The sequence below is a fragment of the Typha latifolia genome, chromosome 7 (genome assembly GCF_019914945.1).
Source record: "Typha latifolia isolate L0001 chromosome 7, TyphaL0001v2, whole genome shotgun sequence".
Lineage (NCBI taxonomy): Eukaryota > Viridiplantae > Streptophyta > Magnoliopsida > Poales > Typhaceae > Typha > Typha latifolia.
The window spans coordinates 2,850,495-2,865,103 of NC_133092.1; the positions used below are offsets into that span (position 1 = coordinate 2,850,495).

General features: G+C 35.8%; 1 protein-coding gene across 4 annotated transcripts; it reads right to left on the bottom strand.

Annotated features, from left to right (window-relative positions):
• Positions 1-113: 113 nt before the first annotated feature.
• On the bottom strand, positions 114-10,454 carry LOC140792714 (ABC transporter G family member 48-like). 4 transcript variants are annotated; one of them, XM_073143873.1, is made up of 20 exons: positions 10,047-10,452; positions 9,819-9,939; positions 9,639-9,721; positions 9,270-9,354; positions 8,858-9,148; positions 8,685-8,775; positions 7,235-8,135; positions 6,936-7,096; positions 6,642-6,745; positions 6,207-6,372; positions 6,050-6,127; positions 5,633-5,772; positions 4,549-4,881; positions 3,563-3,853; positions 3,395-3,478; positions 2,498-2,631; positions 2,190-2,417; positions 1,806-1,977; positions 861-1,115; positions 114-763 (listed from the first exon to the last, which is right to left on the bottom strand). In XM_073143873.1, exons 1-20 carry the CDS (start codon positions 10,388-10,390, stop codon positions 494-496), a joined length of 4,332 nt encoding a protein of 1,443 aa, XP_072999974.1. In that variant the 5' UTR covers positions 10,391-10,452; the 3' UTR covers positions 114-493. The 4 variants fall into 4 exon arrangements, with proteins under 4 accessions (XP_072999974.1, XP_072999973.1, XP_072999976.1 ...); XM_073143872.1 differs by having other exon boundaries at positions 5,633-5,778; XM_073143874.1 differs by having other exon boundaries at positions 588-780; positions 5,633-5,778; positions 10,047-10,454.
• Positions 10,455-14,609: the final 4,155 nt, after the last annotated feature.

Below are 14,609 nucleotides of genomic sequence, written 5' to 3' on the forward strand. Positions count from 1 at the left end.
GTTATTACCATTGAAGTTTAAAAGAACTACACAGCTTATATGGAATGGTATTAATTAGTAACAATGCGAAATTTCTGTAAGATGTTTTCTGCACTAGTTCTGACGCATAAAAGTGATAGATATAGTTCCAGGAATATTATTGACAGAATCATCAAAGATATAAAGACACAACCATGCAACAGCTGTTTGAGGAGATAACATGCACTAGCTTACTATCAACACAAGTAACAGGGACTAGAGGTTACAGAATCAGAAAGAGTGAACCAACTATAATCTCAACCTACTCCTCTCCAGTTCCATATACTCTTCAAAATGTTAACAAATATAAATAGACTCGACAAGATCTGGTTTTGCATGAAAAGGCCAAAAGGATCAAGGAGGCAATGCCGTTCCTCTTCAAATCCAGGAGGGCATCGTCCCCTTGATTCAACGACCTGAAAAATGACATGAAAATATACTTGGGCGTGCAGTACATCTCTACCACAAATTTCTCCTATCGCTTCTGGAAGTTCAAATACTTGATAGCATAGGCAAAGGTAAAGAAGAAGACAAGGACGAAGGCTAGGTGAACTAGAACCACGTAATTGAGTAAGCCACGTTCAAATCCTAGGTTTTGACTCAGGAACTCTTTTACAGTTAAACTAGGTGCACCAGGAATGGTAACAAGGTTCTCCAAGTCCGCTAGTTGTGATGCTATAATCCCATATATACTCCAAGCAACAGGATCTAGCCAATAGTACCACCTCCACCATATTGGAATATCCTGGAAAAGGACAAAAAATGAAGAAAAAAAGATGATTGTGTTAGCCCTCAAGAGTTGGAAATAAGGATAAACCCAGGTACTTGTGTTAATTTCATACTGGTCTTGTGATGAGGAATCCTGAGAACAAATTCCAGAATGTGTAGAAAAATGAGGACACGACGCTAGCAATCTGATAGTTGGGAGTTACTGATACCGCCATCATGCCATACAGAGTGAAGTAGTTAAAGCACATGAACATGAAGTAGAAGAAATAGAAGAACTTGTCAACTCGCCAAGTGAAGCCGATCAGAGAGAAAAGGAGCAGGGTGTAAACTAATGTCTGAACAGCAATGTAGATGATCTCGACGCTGACCTGCAAATACAAGCAAAAATTTTGTTATCTGGCTCTAGCTAAGACTTTGAAGAACTTTCATATCAAATGGGATATGTCCAAGTAAATCGTGTCCATTGGGTCCTTTTTCTTCGACAATGATCTCAATATTGTTAGGTTATTTTTGATAGCAGGTTGCAACTAGACATCTGCAGCGTTTAAAAAGTACCAAATATGAGCACCTATAGATCTATTAACTTTTACCACTCTCTCCAACCTCCTAAAATCTTGGAAAGCTATCAGAAAATCCATAAATTGTTGTTCTATATCTTTTTTATTTTTCTTCTCGTGTTTCCTCTAACTCTATAACACTTGGGAGTTGTTGCACCAGATAATCTTCCAATAAAATAATTACACTTAACCGAAGAACTACATCACTGGATATAGATATAATTATGTTTAGCAGTCGATCTTGAACTATTGCTAGCATACTATATGCGGTGAGGACCTCTAAGAATGGCAATATAGAAAGTAAGAAACTCTTGATCAATCAAGGTTGAACAGTTGAAGTACAATAAATCATATACTTTGCAGATTCACCAAGGTCCTGAAAAACATCTAAAAAAGACTAACATAAATGAGAAACTAGTTAAGCTAATTACGACCAGTTTGTACGTATCCTGGTAGATATATGCAGCTCACTTATATAAATGAAAGAGTTGCGTATTTTACTTGAGCAAATGCATAGGCTAATGGAGAGTACATCCCAGCTGCCTTTTCACGGTAGAAGACTGTTCTTTCAACTTCCACAACAGGCTGGACTGCGAGGGCGTTGGAGCATCCCAGGAAGAAAACAGAAGAATAAATTGCTCCAAGTAGGTTAAGCAGGTCTTGTTGCGTGCTTCTGTTTATGAAGCAAGGAAAATTTAAGCATTATTAGATAAGCATTCTGGTGTTCTGCAAATCTTTGTATTTGGAGATCTAACTTTATTTGCTACTTATTCTCTTTCAGATTACGGTGGTGTTGCATTATATAAAGTTGTTTGTTCAATTGTTTCAATATAATACTTTTGGCTAGCTATACTGATGAAGATGAAATAGACAGTCACAACGTACGTCTTTTCTGCCTTCCTCCAAAACATGGTCCCAAACAGAATACCGATGACGATGGTCATGCAGAACCGTACAGCATTATATTGTGGGTTCCTCCAATAAGACCAGTGCTGTTTCCAGAAGTTAGCAATACACTGAGTAGTGAAGCTCTGGGAATATTTAGTAGGAAATGAAAGATCCTTGGAGCCTGGCGCAGGAATGCTGAATGCCTTAATGAGGTCCTGATTTGTCCTGAGCAACATTGAGAGAAAGCAGAAGTTTAAATGACGCCAGTACAAATTTGTTTCTGAAAATTTAGCATATTCACTTACTGGTAAAGAGGAGAATGGGCATAAACTTCAGCAAAATCCAGGTTCAGGCTAGCCTCAACTGAAGAGGAAGTTATCTCCAGCATCCATGTTGCAGGGTTATAACCTTCAGTTATTTTTGGAACGCCAGGAATTTCCTATTGAACAAATGTCTTGGTGAGTTGCAAATAGATCAACTTAAGCTTTCGTATTAGGCAGCAATTAACCAACCAACTGAGGCAACTGCTAAGATGCTGGGATGCTGATGTAAGTTGTGAAAGGAGTTCTCGGAAATGCTTAAAGCCTTAAACTGGAACATGACAGATATGTCACTACCGGAGCAGGGAAGCAAGCATAACAATAGGAGACTGAAGTCAGAGAGAATGTGAAGCCCGCTGCAGATATAAAGATGCTTCTGAAATCCTACTTCACAAGTTGGTTAAGAAAAGCAATGAAGCAACTTATCTACCTTAAACCAGCATATACAGGCGAGGAAGTGACTCCTAAATCCTAATTAATCTTGAATATTAATTTATTACGTGATGTTTTAGTTTTAGGATAAAATCTAAACTTTGTGCTACACTTAAATATGGAGCCATTTAGCTTCCTCAGATTTAGGTATAACTTACTTTAAAAATGGTACAGTGAAGTAAAATGGAAAATAATCTATACTTAAATCCATTAGCATTGCTATAAGCAATAAGGAACAAAATCATAATTAAGGAAATTAGGCTCTGCTTTTCCTCTCCAAGAACTTCAACAATGATAAAAGCAATGCCATATCTGGAGAAAACAAGGAATTCTGATTTTCCAAAAGTGCACTTGATAATCTGAACAAGATGTGCAAGTGTTTTGACACAGAATAAGGTTAAATTTCTCATTTGTCATTGTCATTAATGCATGTAGGGTTACAAAACTCACCTCAAAATATTCTATAAGTTTGTGAGATTGGGGACCAAGGGCTCCAGCATATATGACTTGTCCCCCCCTCTTCATCAAGAGAAGCTGGATGCAGGATGGTGTTATGCTACAGAAGAACAGTATCTAGTCGAATATGATAATACTAGAAGTCAAGTTTAGGAGCAAGACCTCATCAAAAGATTCAAAAATATCAATACTTGGTTGATGGATAGTGCACACTACAGTCCGTCCGGTATTCACAGTATTCCTCACTGTCCGCATAACAATAGCTGCAGATCTAGCATCAAGACCAGATGTTGGCTCATCCATGAAGATAATAGATGGATTTGCTACCAGCTCTACAGCAATTGTAAGCCTCTTTCTCTGCTCAGTTGATAAACCATCAATGCCCGGAAGACCAACCAGAGCATCTCGTAGTGCATTGAGCTCAACCAACTCCACAACCTCCTCCACAAACATCTGTAGCATGCGAAAGAAACTTCACCTTGATCAGATAAAGAATAAGGGTGACAGATGATTCCTAATGCTTTAGCATTCCTTGACATAGCAAATATCCAAATTTAAGCATAATTAAAACCTTGAATTAGTTACTGAGCTCAATATGAATAGAGAGGGGACTTAAGTTAAAACATTAAAAAAGAATGTTATTAGATTAAGTATAGAACAAGGTAAGATGTTTAGAAAAGTAGCATGCTTCATACTAAAGCAGAAAGAAGATATTCTCTATAAACTGCTTGAGAATGAGGATACGTCTACTATGGGGCTGACATTATAGTACATGATGGAGGAACGAAGTGGCCAAGAGCTACATCATGGATCTAGTCGATGTGATAGGCAAAAAGGAAAGCCTTCTAATAGGCACCTAGTTCATAGCTAGTTTTACCTATGGATCATGTAGAGAATTCTGATACACACTTTGAAAGTTTAAGTTGACACAGTTAGAAAGACAATCTTAGCGAGAAAACTTGAATTAACATGGTCCAAAAAATTACCAAATATATGAAGTGTTTTCAACATTGAAGTTAAGGACTGAATCATGTGATAAGATCAGAAAAGAAAGTAACGCTTCAGTGATCTATTCTCAATCAGTGATCTAAATAATTTGTAAGTTTGGTAGCACAAGGGGGGTAAAAAATCAAGGATTAAGTCGCAACCTTTCTTGCTTTCTCCTCTATCTCTGTGGCGAGACGCAACCAGGCTGAGTACACAAGAGATTCATGAACAGTAAGATTTGGAGAATGAATATCATTCTGTTCACAGTAACCACTAACACGAGCAAATGTTTCCTGCCTTTTAGGATAACCAGAAATCCAAATATCTCCTTCAATATATCCACCGGTCTTCCTTCCAGCCAGTACATCCATTAATGTAGTTTTTCCAGCTCCACTGACACCAACTAATGCTGTAAGAACACCTGGTCTGAAAGCACCGCTGACATCAGAGAGTAGCTGCAGTCGATTTTGCTCTATACCTTGGCTCTTCATTTCCTGAAAAAAGAAGCGTCATAGTATTATTCAGCATGAACATTCTTCTTCATGTTTAAAACCTGGATAAGTGAAAAATTGAGCATCTAAGCAGAAAGAACATCCTTGTTTTCATTCATATTGTAAAGAATATGACATTGAGTTGAAGGGCTTCATCTTGAAAAGGACATGGGAGTTAAATAAGAATGAAAACAACATGACATTTAGAATTTCTGAAGAAAGATATGCATAAGATTGAACATAGACAGATAGCAAGCAAGAAATGGTGATTAGTCGTAGGACTTTATTGATCTAATGTTTTAGGTAAACTATTTCTCTTCATTACTTTGTAATTCTGAAATTGTGGAAAAGAGAGTTTTCTATGAAAAGGGTTGATCTGTTAAAATGTGTAATTAGGCCTATTTGATAAAATGAATAATCTATGGACACATCAAACCTAGACAGTCCTAGAACCAAGTAATAGCTGAGAAAGAATTGTTGAACACATTTATTAGCATTGAGCCACGCTAAACTGCAGATCTAAATTACAATCCTAAAGCACATGGTAGGCTATTTTGTGATACAGGTAAGAAGTGTATCAGAAAATAAGATAAGAAAATTCCAGATTTAAATGTCCAACAATTGGCACTTTAATTTTCTTATGCAAATTAAGAAGCAGCAGTCTCTCTTCCTTAGAAAAATTCACACTTTATTTCCACTAATTATTAAAAAAATTGAAAAAACTGCATTGTGTTCCCCGAATGACATAACTAACCCCAGGCATGTTGACATAGTAATTCACATGGTTGAAAGCAAGGGAAAGTGGCTGAAATGGCAAAACCATTCCTCTTCTAACTGCAGCATTTTTACTCGCAGCTACATCAGTATTGTTTCTTCCCACAGCCCCAGCTACATCTGCAGCTGAGAAAATAAGTAGTAGTTGAACGTAATATTCAGAATTGAGAATAAAAATGATAGAATGATCCATTTGAAGCAGTAAAATAGCCTGCAAAGATTGATAGCTAAAGGAAAAGCGACTCTTTAATGAAACAGCCAAGTCCACAACCGATCTAGTAAGATATTAGCTCCAGACTTGTAGGGATCGAATACTGATACTAGCTCCAGCAACCAATCTAGTAATGATGCAAGATTATTTTAACACATAAGAGAATAAGTAAATACATAGTCCAACCTGAAATAACTGGTGTAGTAGATGTTGCACTTTTCCTTGTGTCTTCCTTCATTATGATAGTTTGTGCACTTCCAATAGCTAAGAAGGATACAAACAGTTAATTTCTGCACCTTACTCAGGCATCTGAATATGGAATGAGAGAAAAGTAGTGACTTACGATTCAAGTATGTTAGTGCCAGTATAAAAAGCAAATTGAACAGAATCGAGAACCCCACAAGAGCTCCTATAGCAACCCAGTACCAGTATCCATCAACGAACAAGCCTCTAGATTTAAGAATTGCCTTTCCTACTGTTGGTGCATCAATTCTTTTGTCATAATTTGGCTGCAGGAATATTAATAAAATGCACGTCAATTTAATTATGTAGGTTATAATTGAGGGTGCAAATCTAACTGTCAAACTACCAATGTTTAAAATGGTAGAAGATAGAGAAAGTTCATTAGGAATGAAAAATATAGATTACTTCATTCTTCAACAGGGGGATATTTTACTATGAAAAAAATACGTTTCAACTTTCCGTAGGTTAAGCTTCTGAAATAATTTTTTATTGTACTTCACGTAAAATAGAAGTAGGAAATAAGAAAAGAAATTACAGCGCCCCATCTTGGATCAAGGAACTCATTGATTGCTATGGCATTCTGGCCATACATCATAGGAGAAATCCAGTACGCCCATATCCACCATGGTTGAATGTCATCTGCTTGCATGAAGAAGAAATGATGAAGCAGATAATAATTCATCAAGGAGTTACTATTTTGCTAGGGATACAACAGAATTTCAAGTCAAAAAAAATGAGAAACTCAAAATCAGACGATCCTAAAGTACACAATAGAAAATAGCATCATGTGTACGAACTTAAATGAAGATTTCACAAAATACATTATTACCTTTGGAGATAACAAATCCACCAAGGCAAAAAACAACTAGTAGAAGAAACAGTCCAATTGTATTGGATATAACCATTGTTCTTCCAACTGAACCAATTAAGCGAAACAGAGAGAGAGACATTTGATGAATGAAGAAGTATGCCAGTAACTGACAAAAGAACCTACAAAATTAGAAAACATCAGCATTTAAGCTAACAAAACAGAGCCTAATATCATCACAAAATGCTGTACATTGTGAAAATCCATCTGATACATTGACATGTGATAGACCATAATGACAAATAAAAATGAGAACTTACCGGCCTGCAGAAGGTGCAAAACCTATCACATAATAAGTAAGAACTATCCATATTCCAGATTCTAGGAGTGAGAGAGGAATCTTAAGGATCCAATATGACAATCCATATGCCCAAGGAGGGAAAAACAAGAAATCTCTTTGTTTGTAGAATACCGGGAGTTTCATAACTGTCAATTGGAGCTCTGCAAATCCGTTAAACATGATATTGAGCAAACTGAAAAATAATGCGCCAAAAAACTTATTGCCATCAGGAATATTTCCATAGGGCATCTCTGTTCTGAGAAACACAGTCATGCATATAACTGACAGGATAGTTATTTGACTGGTCTTAAATATGTAGACAAATGAGTTGCGCTTCATCAGCAACCACTCCCTTGATGTTGTTGCCTTGAGGAGTTCCCAGCTAGAAATGCCATATTTCTCTGTTGTCAATGCAGCAGGATGGACCTTAGATTTATCATATGGAATTTCCAGATCTTCCATTAGCTGGCACCCTATGCGAAATGACTTGAAATATTGTGCGAACTCTCCGACTGAGATATACCGGTAAGGTTGGTTCATATTGACCCAGTATTGCCCTTGATCCTTTTTTGAAATTACCTCTTGAAGAAAGTCTGCAACCCCCTTCCTTTCAGGACATCTGAAACCAACAGACTCGAAGAACTCAAGGATGTTCTCACGAGGACCATGGTAAACTACTTGTCCCTCAGAAAATAGAATGACATCATCAAAAAGATTAAACGTCTCTGGGGCGGGCTGAAGAAGAGAGATCATCACTGTTCCATCCATGACATGAACCATCTGCCGTATGAACTTAACAATCTGAAAGGTGGTAGAACTGTCAAGTCCAGTTGATATTTCATCCATGAATAGTGCCCTTGCAGGTCCAGCCAACATTTCTCCTGCAACGACAAATTTCAGGGCTTACAATTAATATGATCGACAAGGATCATAAAGAAATAAGACTCTATAAGTTTAGAGACAAGATATGCCAAACATCACTAAAATAAACCTGAAATGGAATTACAAACTTGAAGTGCAGGTTAAAGCGCCATGCTTATTCATAGGTCAAACTCAATCTTCTTTGACATTTTAGAAGAGCAATGACTTGATCAAGACACACAATAGGAAGTGAGATGACAAGAGTTCAAATTGAGAGTATTTTGCACTGAAAAATATATCAGTCTTGCAAATTTGCAGAAACAAGATACACGATGGAACAGCTGGCTTCGAATTTGTGCTTCAAAACTCAAGAAATTCTACAGGAAATCAAATTTGCACTGCATGAATCAAGACATTCTAAAGAATTAACGCACACATTCATACCTACCATAGAAAAGTGGATCTTATGGTCAGCCTAAATGCCTAGCAGATTTTTCTACTCACTACCTGAAGTTATTAATGTATTCTCTCCTACAATTTGCAGACTCCAAATTACACATATATTATACCAGTTGTCACACGCTTCTTTTGTCCCCCAGAGATTCCTCTCCTCATCTCATCACCCACTAGAATGTTTGCACAGATATCCAGACCAAGCACCTGTCCAAGTTTTGAACCAATAAGAATCGCTAATTACCATTAAGAAAGAAAAAGTTTTATAAGCTCAATGCCAAATCTGAACCTTGATAATATAATCTGTCACAACATTGGTTTTTTGCCCTTCAATTGCAGTTGCTTTCATGAAAGCATCAATTTCAGGATCCGGCTTAATGCCTGCATCCCTCTCTCGTCTCGACAATTCAGACAGCATCTCATATCTGCTACCTACTCCTAGACATCGTCCAGAGAAATCCAGGGTTTCTCGAACCGTCATCTCGCCATTGAGGAGATCATACTGACTAATGTACGCACTAGTTCTCTTGGGGTAAAACTCTGATAGTTCATGACCACAGTATGTGACTCTACCAGAAACCTGATAACACGTTATGTGATCATCAAGTATCATGCATAGACATGCAATAATTTACACTTATATACATCATAATCAGAAAATTTTGTGTTCAGGTATGCTGACGAAGGCACAGTGCACGCACCCTGAGATTTTTATCACACTTTCCTGCCAGGGCCATCATCAGTGTCGATTTCCCTGAGGCTGGAGGTCCAAGTAGCAGGGTCATCCTGAAATAAGTTGAATATAGAACTTTTACGAACGGTAACGTAATTCACGAACAATGTAAAAAGAAAGACCATCCTCTATACCTGCTCTTAAGAACAGACAAAATTGAAAGAAAAAAAAGACCGATTACACACATCAAATTAACAAAAGATTACTGTGCATACCAGAGTGTATCAGCACACATTGTTTTTATCCTGAGCTATGAAATTTTAATGGTTTGTCCTTGAGATTTATTTTCGCATGCAATACAAGAAATAGATTACGCTACATAGGATGTCAAAAACACCTTGATGGCTTCAGGATCCCACTCACATCATCAAGTATCTTGATAGTTTTTTTCTTGGAAGGAAGCAGCCTGCCAATAATACCCTGGAATATAACATCGACTAGCATCACAAAGACCGAAAAATCAAAGAAGGAACAGAAAAAAAAACTTTTGGAATAACAATATCAAAAAATTATTGACCTCTGCAAAATTAATTGAGGCATTCCACAGAGTAGGAAGCGCGCGGCTTCCAACGTAACCATCCGCTTCGATCGACAAATTCTCATAACGTACCTCGATGGTAGGGAGTTCAAGTCCAACCCTATTCCCATCAACACATCCAATTTACGTCCCAAGGGAAAAAAAAGGCAAAAAAAAAAAAATTTGATAATATTTGAAAACTTTCGAATGGCATTGTTTTACTAGTACCGATCTATGCGTTGTCTGAGGCGGTTGAGGAACTTCTCGTTGTCCTCCTCGACCACCTTAAAGATCTTCTCGAGCAACACCTTGCGTTCTTGCATCTCAAGCTTGTCTAGAACAATCTCGCTGCTCGTTAATTTACCTGCGTCATCATCGCCGGTCACTTGGCGGATGATGCCTCTGCGCATGCGGTCGTTGGTGGGGAGCTTCTCTAGCGCCGCCCATGTGAGGTTCTCCTCGTCGTCGCCCTCCTCGGTTGTCCGCCGGAACACGCTGGTGGGGTCTCGGAAGCTCGACGTCACCCAGCTCCGGCGGCTGCTGCCGGAGCCAATGATGAGGTCGTCCGCCATGGATGGAGTTGATAGTCTCGGAATAAGAGGAGGCGGGAGAGTTAAATAGAGAGAGAGAGGTGGAGAGTGGAATAGTGGGAAAGTATTAATAAGGTATGAGGACGTTAGCTTGGGATATGGAATTCTGACTATGCTTTGCTTCTAGAATTGCAATTATTTCTATTTTTCTTTTTCCCCTTTTCTTTTTGGAGTTACACTCTCTACTTTAGTCGTACAGTTATAGTCGAATACCCGACTAGGCCCAGTTGAATTAAAATAAGTAGTTTGCTTCATTATATTTCATTCTATTATTATTGATTACTTCTAGACTTAAACCAAGGCTAAATTTTAAATTATAATGAATGAAATATATGTGGTTATTCCTCGGGATTTATTGCACTAAACTTAGTTATTTTTTGCATATTTAGTTTCACCACCCTTTTAACTATTGAAAACTTTTAATATGCTCTTTCTGCTAATTATCCTTTAGATTTGTTATTAAAAAAATAGATTGATTGAAATCCTGTGATCAATAATATGAAGCTCTCTAGGATCATTTTGCTATTATTTTATAAGGAAGAGAGAGAGCAAAATTGAGACTTAGGAGGGGGAAGATTCGTAGACCGATAATTCTATTATATCTAAGACTAATATAATAATTGCAGTCTACTTTAGAGAGAAGAGAGTAGAGCGACGATCTTTTGACACAAATCGCACACTTGACTACAATTTTTGATATTTTAGAGAAAGTAATATATCAAATCAAAAGATATATTATAATAATAGAGTACGTAGAGCATAATCTAAGTAGAGTGGTTGACTCAAATAATTTAAATTAGCCTCCAACTCTCTGGAGGTGGGAGAAATAGAGACTTTGCACTCATAAATATTGACTCACAAGAAAGCGAAGAAAAATATAACAACTAAGCTATGAGTGGGAGAATATATACTATATTACAAGCTAGAGATCTAATTTAATTCTTCCGTATCCACTAACAATTTTAGTACGAGGTGAAAAAGAAATGATAGGAGATAAGATAATTACGTCGAAAATAGTGATGACAATTATGGGGATGAAAGAGATGCAATAATAACAGCGATAGCGAAGTGAAATGGTTATTTTATTTTCCTATTAACACTATCAGGAGGTGAGAATTGTTTTATAATTTTTATATATATAGACATGTAGAAATAGACAATCATTCGGAAATCTTAGTGTAATTAATTATCTATTGTTCATTTAGGCCAATTATAGTAACCCTAAAATTTAAGTACTTACATACTATTTAGACGGATAGAATATGAAAGAAAAAAAGAGAAAATATTTTTCTCTTGTTTAGATTGAGTTTTTGGGAGAGAAAAGGGAAAGAAATACTAAGACGTTGCCCTTTTTTTCTCTCCAAAAGTTGATAGAATGAGAGAGAACGGAAGAGTTTTTTTTTTTTGTATTTTAATATTTTAAACATGCTCCCATTTAATTATACTATTTACCTAAATCTTTTAGAATCTATTAACAAATTTGAAGGAGAATAATTAAATTAGACATTATAGCTCGTATATGTTACTTTTATTTTTATTTATTTATCAGAACTTTGTTTATTTAAAAGAGTAATCTTATCAATCTTATAGCTTAAATTTAGTTTAATAATTAAATATTAGATAAATATATATAATAATAATAATAATAATAAATATGTTTTTTTTTCTTCTTTTCTCTTCTCAAATAGAACGAAGCATTAACCTATTTTGAGAGTACATTTATTTTTGTATTATCTTCTCTTCTCTTCTCTTTTCTCTGTTATATCCAAACAAGGTAAAGAGTAAATTTTCTCTTCTTTTTTCTTCTCTTTCACTTCTTTGGCGAAGCCGTGAACAAGGAAAATAGATACTCTCAATTATTTCTTTCCATAAGTAGCTATCAAGTACGTGAAGAAAATTGATATTTTGAGTTTGATAAAAGTACTTTATATCATTACTTTTAAATAAAAAATTTAACAAACCACAATGCAATAAATGACTAAGTTTAAAATACATGAGGTATGGAATAAATTTAAATCAAACCAAACCAAACCTCCCATTAAATGCTTGGTGATCACCAGTCATTGAATCTTTATTCTTCTCACTGTTAGATAAAGATGGAAAACTGTTACGGAGCTTGTGACCATTTTAAGTCAGATCACCAAATATTATACTATATAATAAATTTCAAACTTACTTACAAGTCTAGGCGACTTCAAATCCATATAAATATTTGCATATATATATATATATAGATATGCCGTGTAACATAATTTATACATGTATATAAATTTTATTGTCTGAGTTAGTTTAAAGCATTAGCAAGCAATATCTATTTTACTACAGATACTAAAGTTATTATCTCTAAAAGTGATTTTCCTGCGCTTTGTTAGAGGTTTGGAACACACACACATACTTGGTTATAGTGTTCGGATGAGCAAACTTAGAATGATTAGAAAACTAAAAATAAAAGAGTGGGAGAGAATATATAACATGATATATAGATCGAGACAGAAACACACACTGGTTGGCAAAAATAAACTGGCATGAAGTAATGCCCAAGAGAGATAACTTCTTGTACGCCAAAGTGCTCGGTTCCCTCGTTTGCATGGCTCTCAAACAGTGATCGCATGGGCAAATCGATAAAAATAAATTTGCACACAAACAAGCTCGGATCGATGGCTTTGATGATGGAATAGTTGTGCATGCATGTCACGAGGTGTAGACTATAGTTGGGACTTGGGAGTTTAATTCAAGTGGTCCATCTATGATCTATCCTTTGCATGCGTCTATGGATGCATGGCTGCTAATTCTCCATGAGTCATGATATGATAGCTCCTAACTAACACTTAATTCTTCTTGCAAATTTTATTTTTTTTATTTTTTATTGTCGTCTTGCATGTTATTTGAGGACAGGTGTTACCCCCCCCCTTATGAGAAAAGAAAATTAATTGTTAGTTTTAGTGGCCTGACTCAGCAGCTCGGTTAATGACTTAATAGTACAATGATTTGGAATGATATTTTAGCGACATTTAATTCAGAGTGATAATTTTACTTTACACATTATTTAAAGCTTAGATTGGATATTTAATTTGGAGCAATAACTCATATGATTTGAAGCTCAAATTATATTTTTAAGAAGAATTAACTATTTCATATCTAGTTTTGGGATTCTTAGAACGATAAGAAAACATCTTGATACTTTTTTTAAAGAAAAAAACAGCAGTTGTTCTTAATGTGATAATTAATTAGATTGCGTTCGCAATCTTGGATCTAAGTTGGCAGAAGATATCAGCATGGTGTCACATCTTAGGCATTAAGGTGCCATCTTGTCAGACACTGATGTCTCCAGTATCAACGCCTTCGGATGTGGATTGCAACCATCCATCATTGAATCATGATGTACTCTCATGAGCTGAAAATTTGATTGCATAATAGATAGATAGGTCGACAGGTAGATAGATAGTATTTAATTTCCTACGAGATTAGTGTGAATATTGTTGAACTTAGAATGTAGTACATTGTAAGAATAAGAATGTAATATATAAAGTTATGATGATTATTAGCCAGAGTAAAGAGTAATGTTGCCAATGCATCTTAGTCCTCAGAAGTGGTTCAGACGATATATTAAACAGCTCGAAATATTTTCCTTACTTAAAATCTAGGAAATAATTGGTGAAATAAAGTGGGAATCTTCTCCAACTTATGGCCTTGCATTATTATTATTTTTTCCTCCTCCTTATTTTAAATTTAGAACAGTATTTAATATAAATAGAATTAAGTAGGTTGATTCAAACACACCACTGATTATACGTCAATAAATCAACTACGCACATCCAACGATCTTAATTGTGTCGGCTACTCCAATATTACGTGATACATTTTTATATTCATTTTTGGGTAAGATGAAAACAGTCGGATATGCATGATCGATAAACTAACATGCATCTAATTGATGTGCTTGAACCGATCTGATTCCTTTTTCGAGCTTACTTTTATTTCTCTCTATTATATTTCAGATAAAAGACTTCGACTGTACCAGTAGCCTTCTAAAGGCAATCGATCTAATGCAATGAACAAAGCCAGAATCAAACTTCCAGGCTTAGTGCTTATAAAAAGAACTAAAAAAAAAAAAAGGAATCTACCAAGAATTAAATTAAAATCTCAAAATTTAGCCTGTTTAAACTGCAATATTTAGTCAATCCTTCAACAATAACGGCAA

Excerpts from the sequence above, each read along its gene's own strand:
- LOC140792714 (XM_073143872.1), bottom strand. The coding sequence starts at position 10,390 with ATGGCGGACGACCTCATCATTGGCTCCGGCAGCAGCCGCCGGAGCTGG. Across the intron at positions 9,722-9,818 it reads CCTCAATTAATTTTGCAGAG|GGTATTATTGGCAGGCTGCT; the intron begins GTCAATAATTTT and ends GTTATATTCCAG. Across the intron at positions 764-860 it reads GATTCCTCATCACAAGACCA|GATATTCCAATATGGTGGAG; the intron begins GTATGAAATTAA and ends GTCCTTTTCCAG.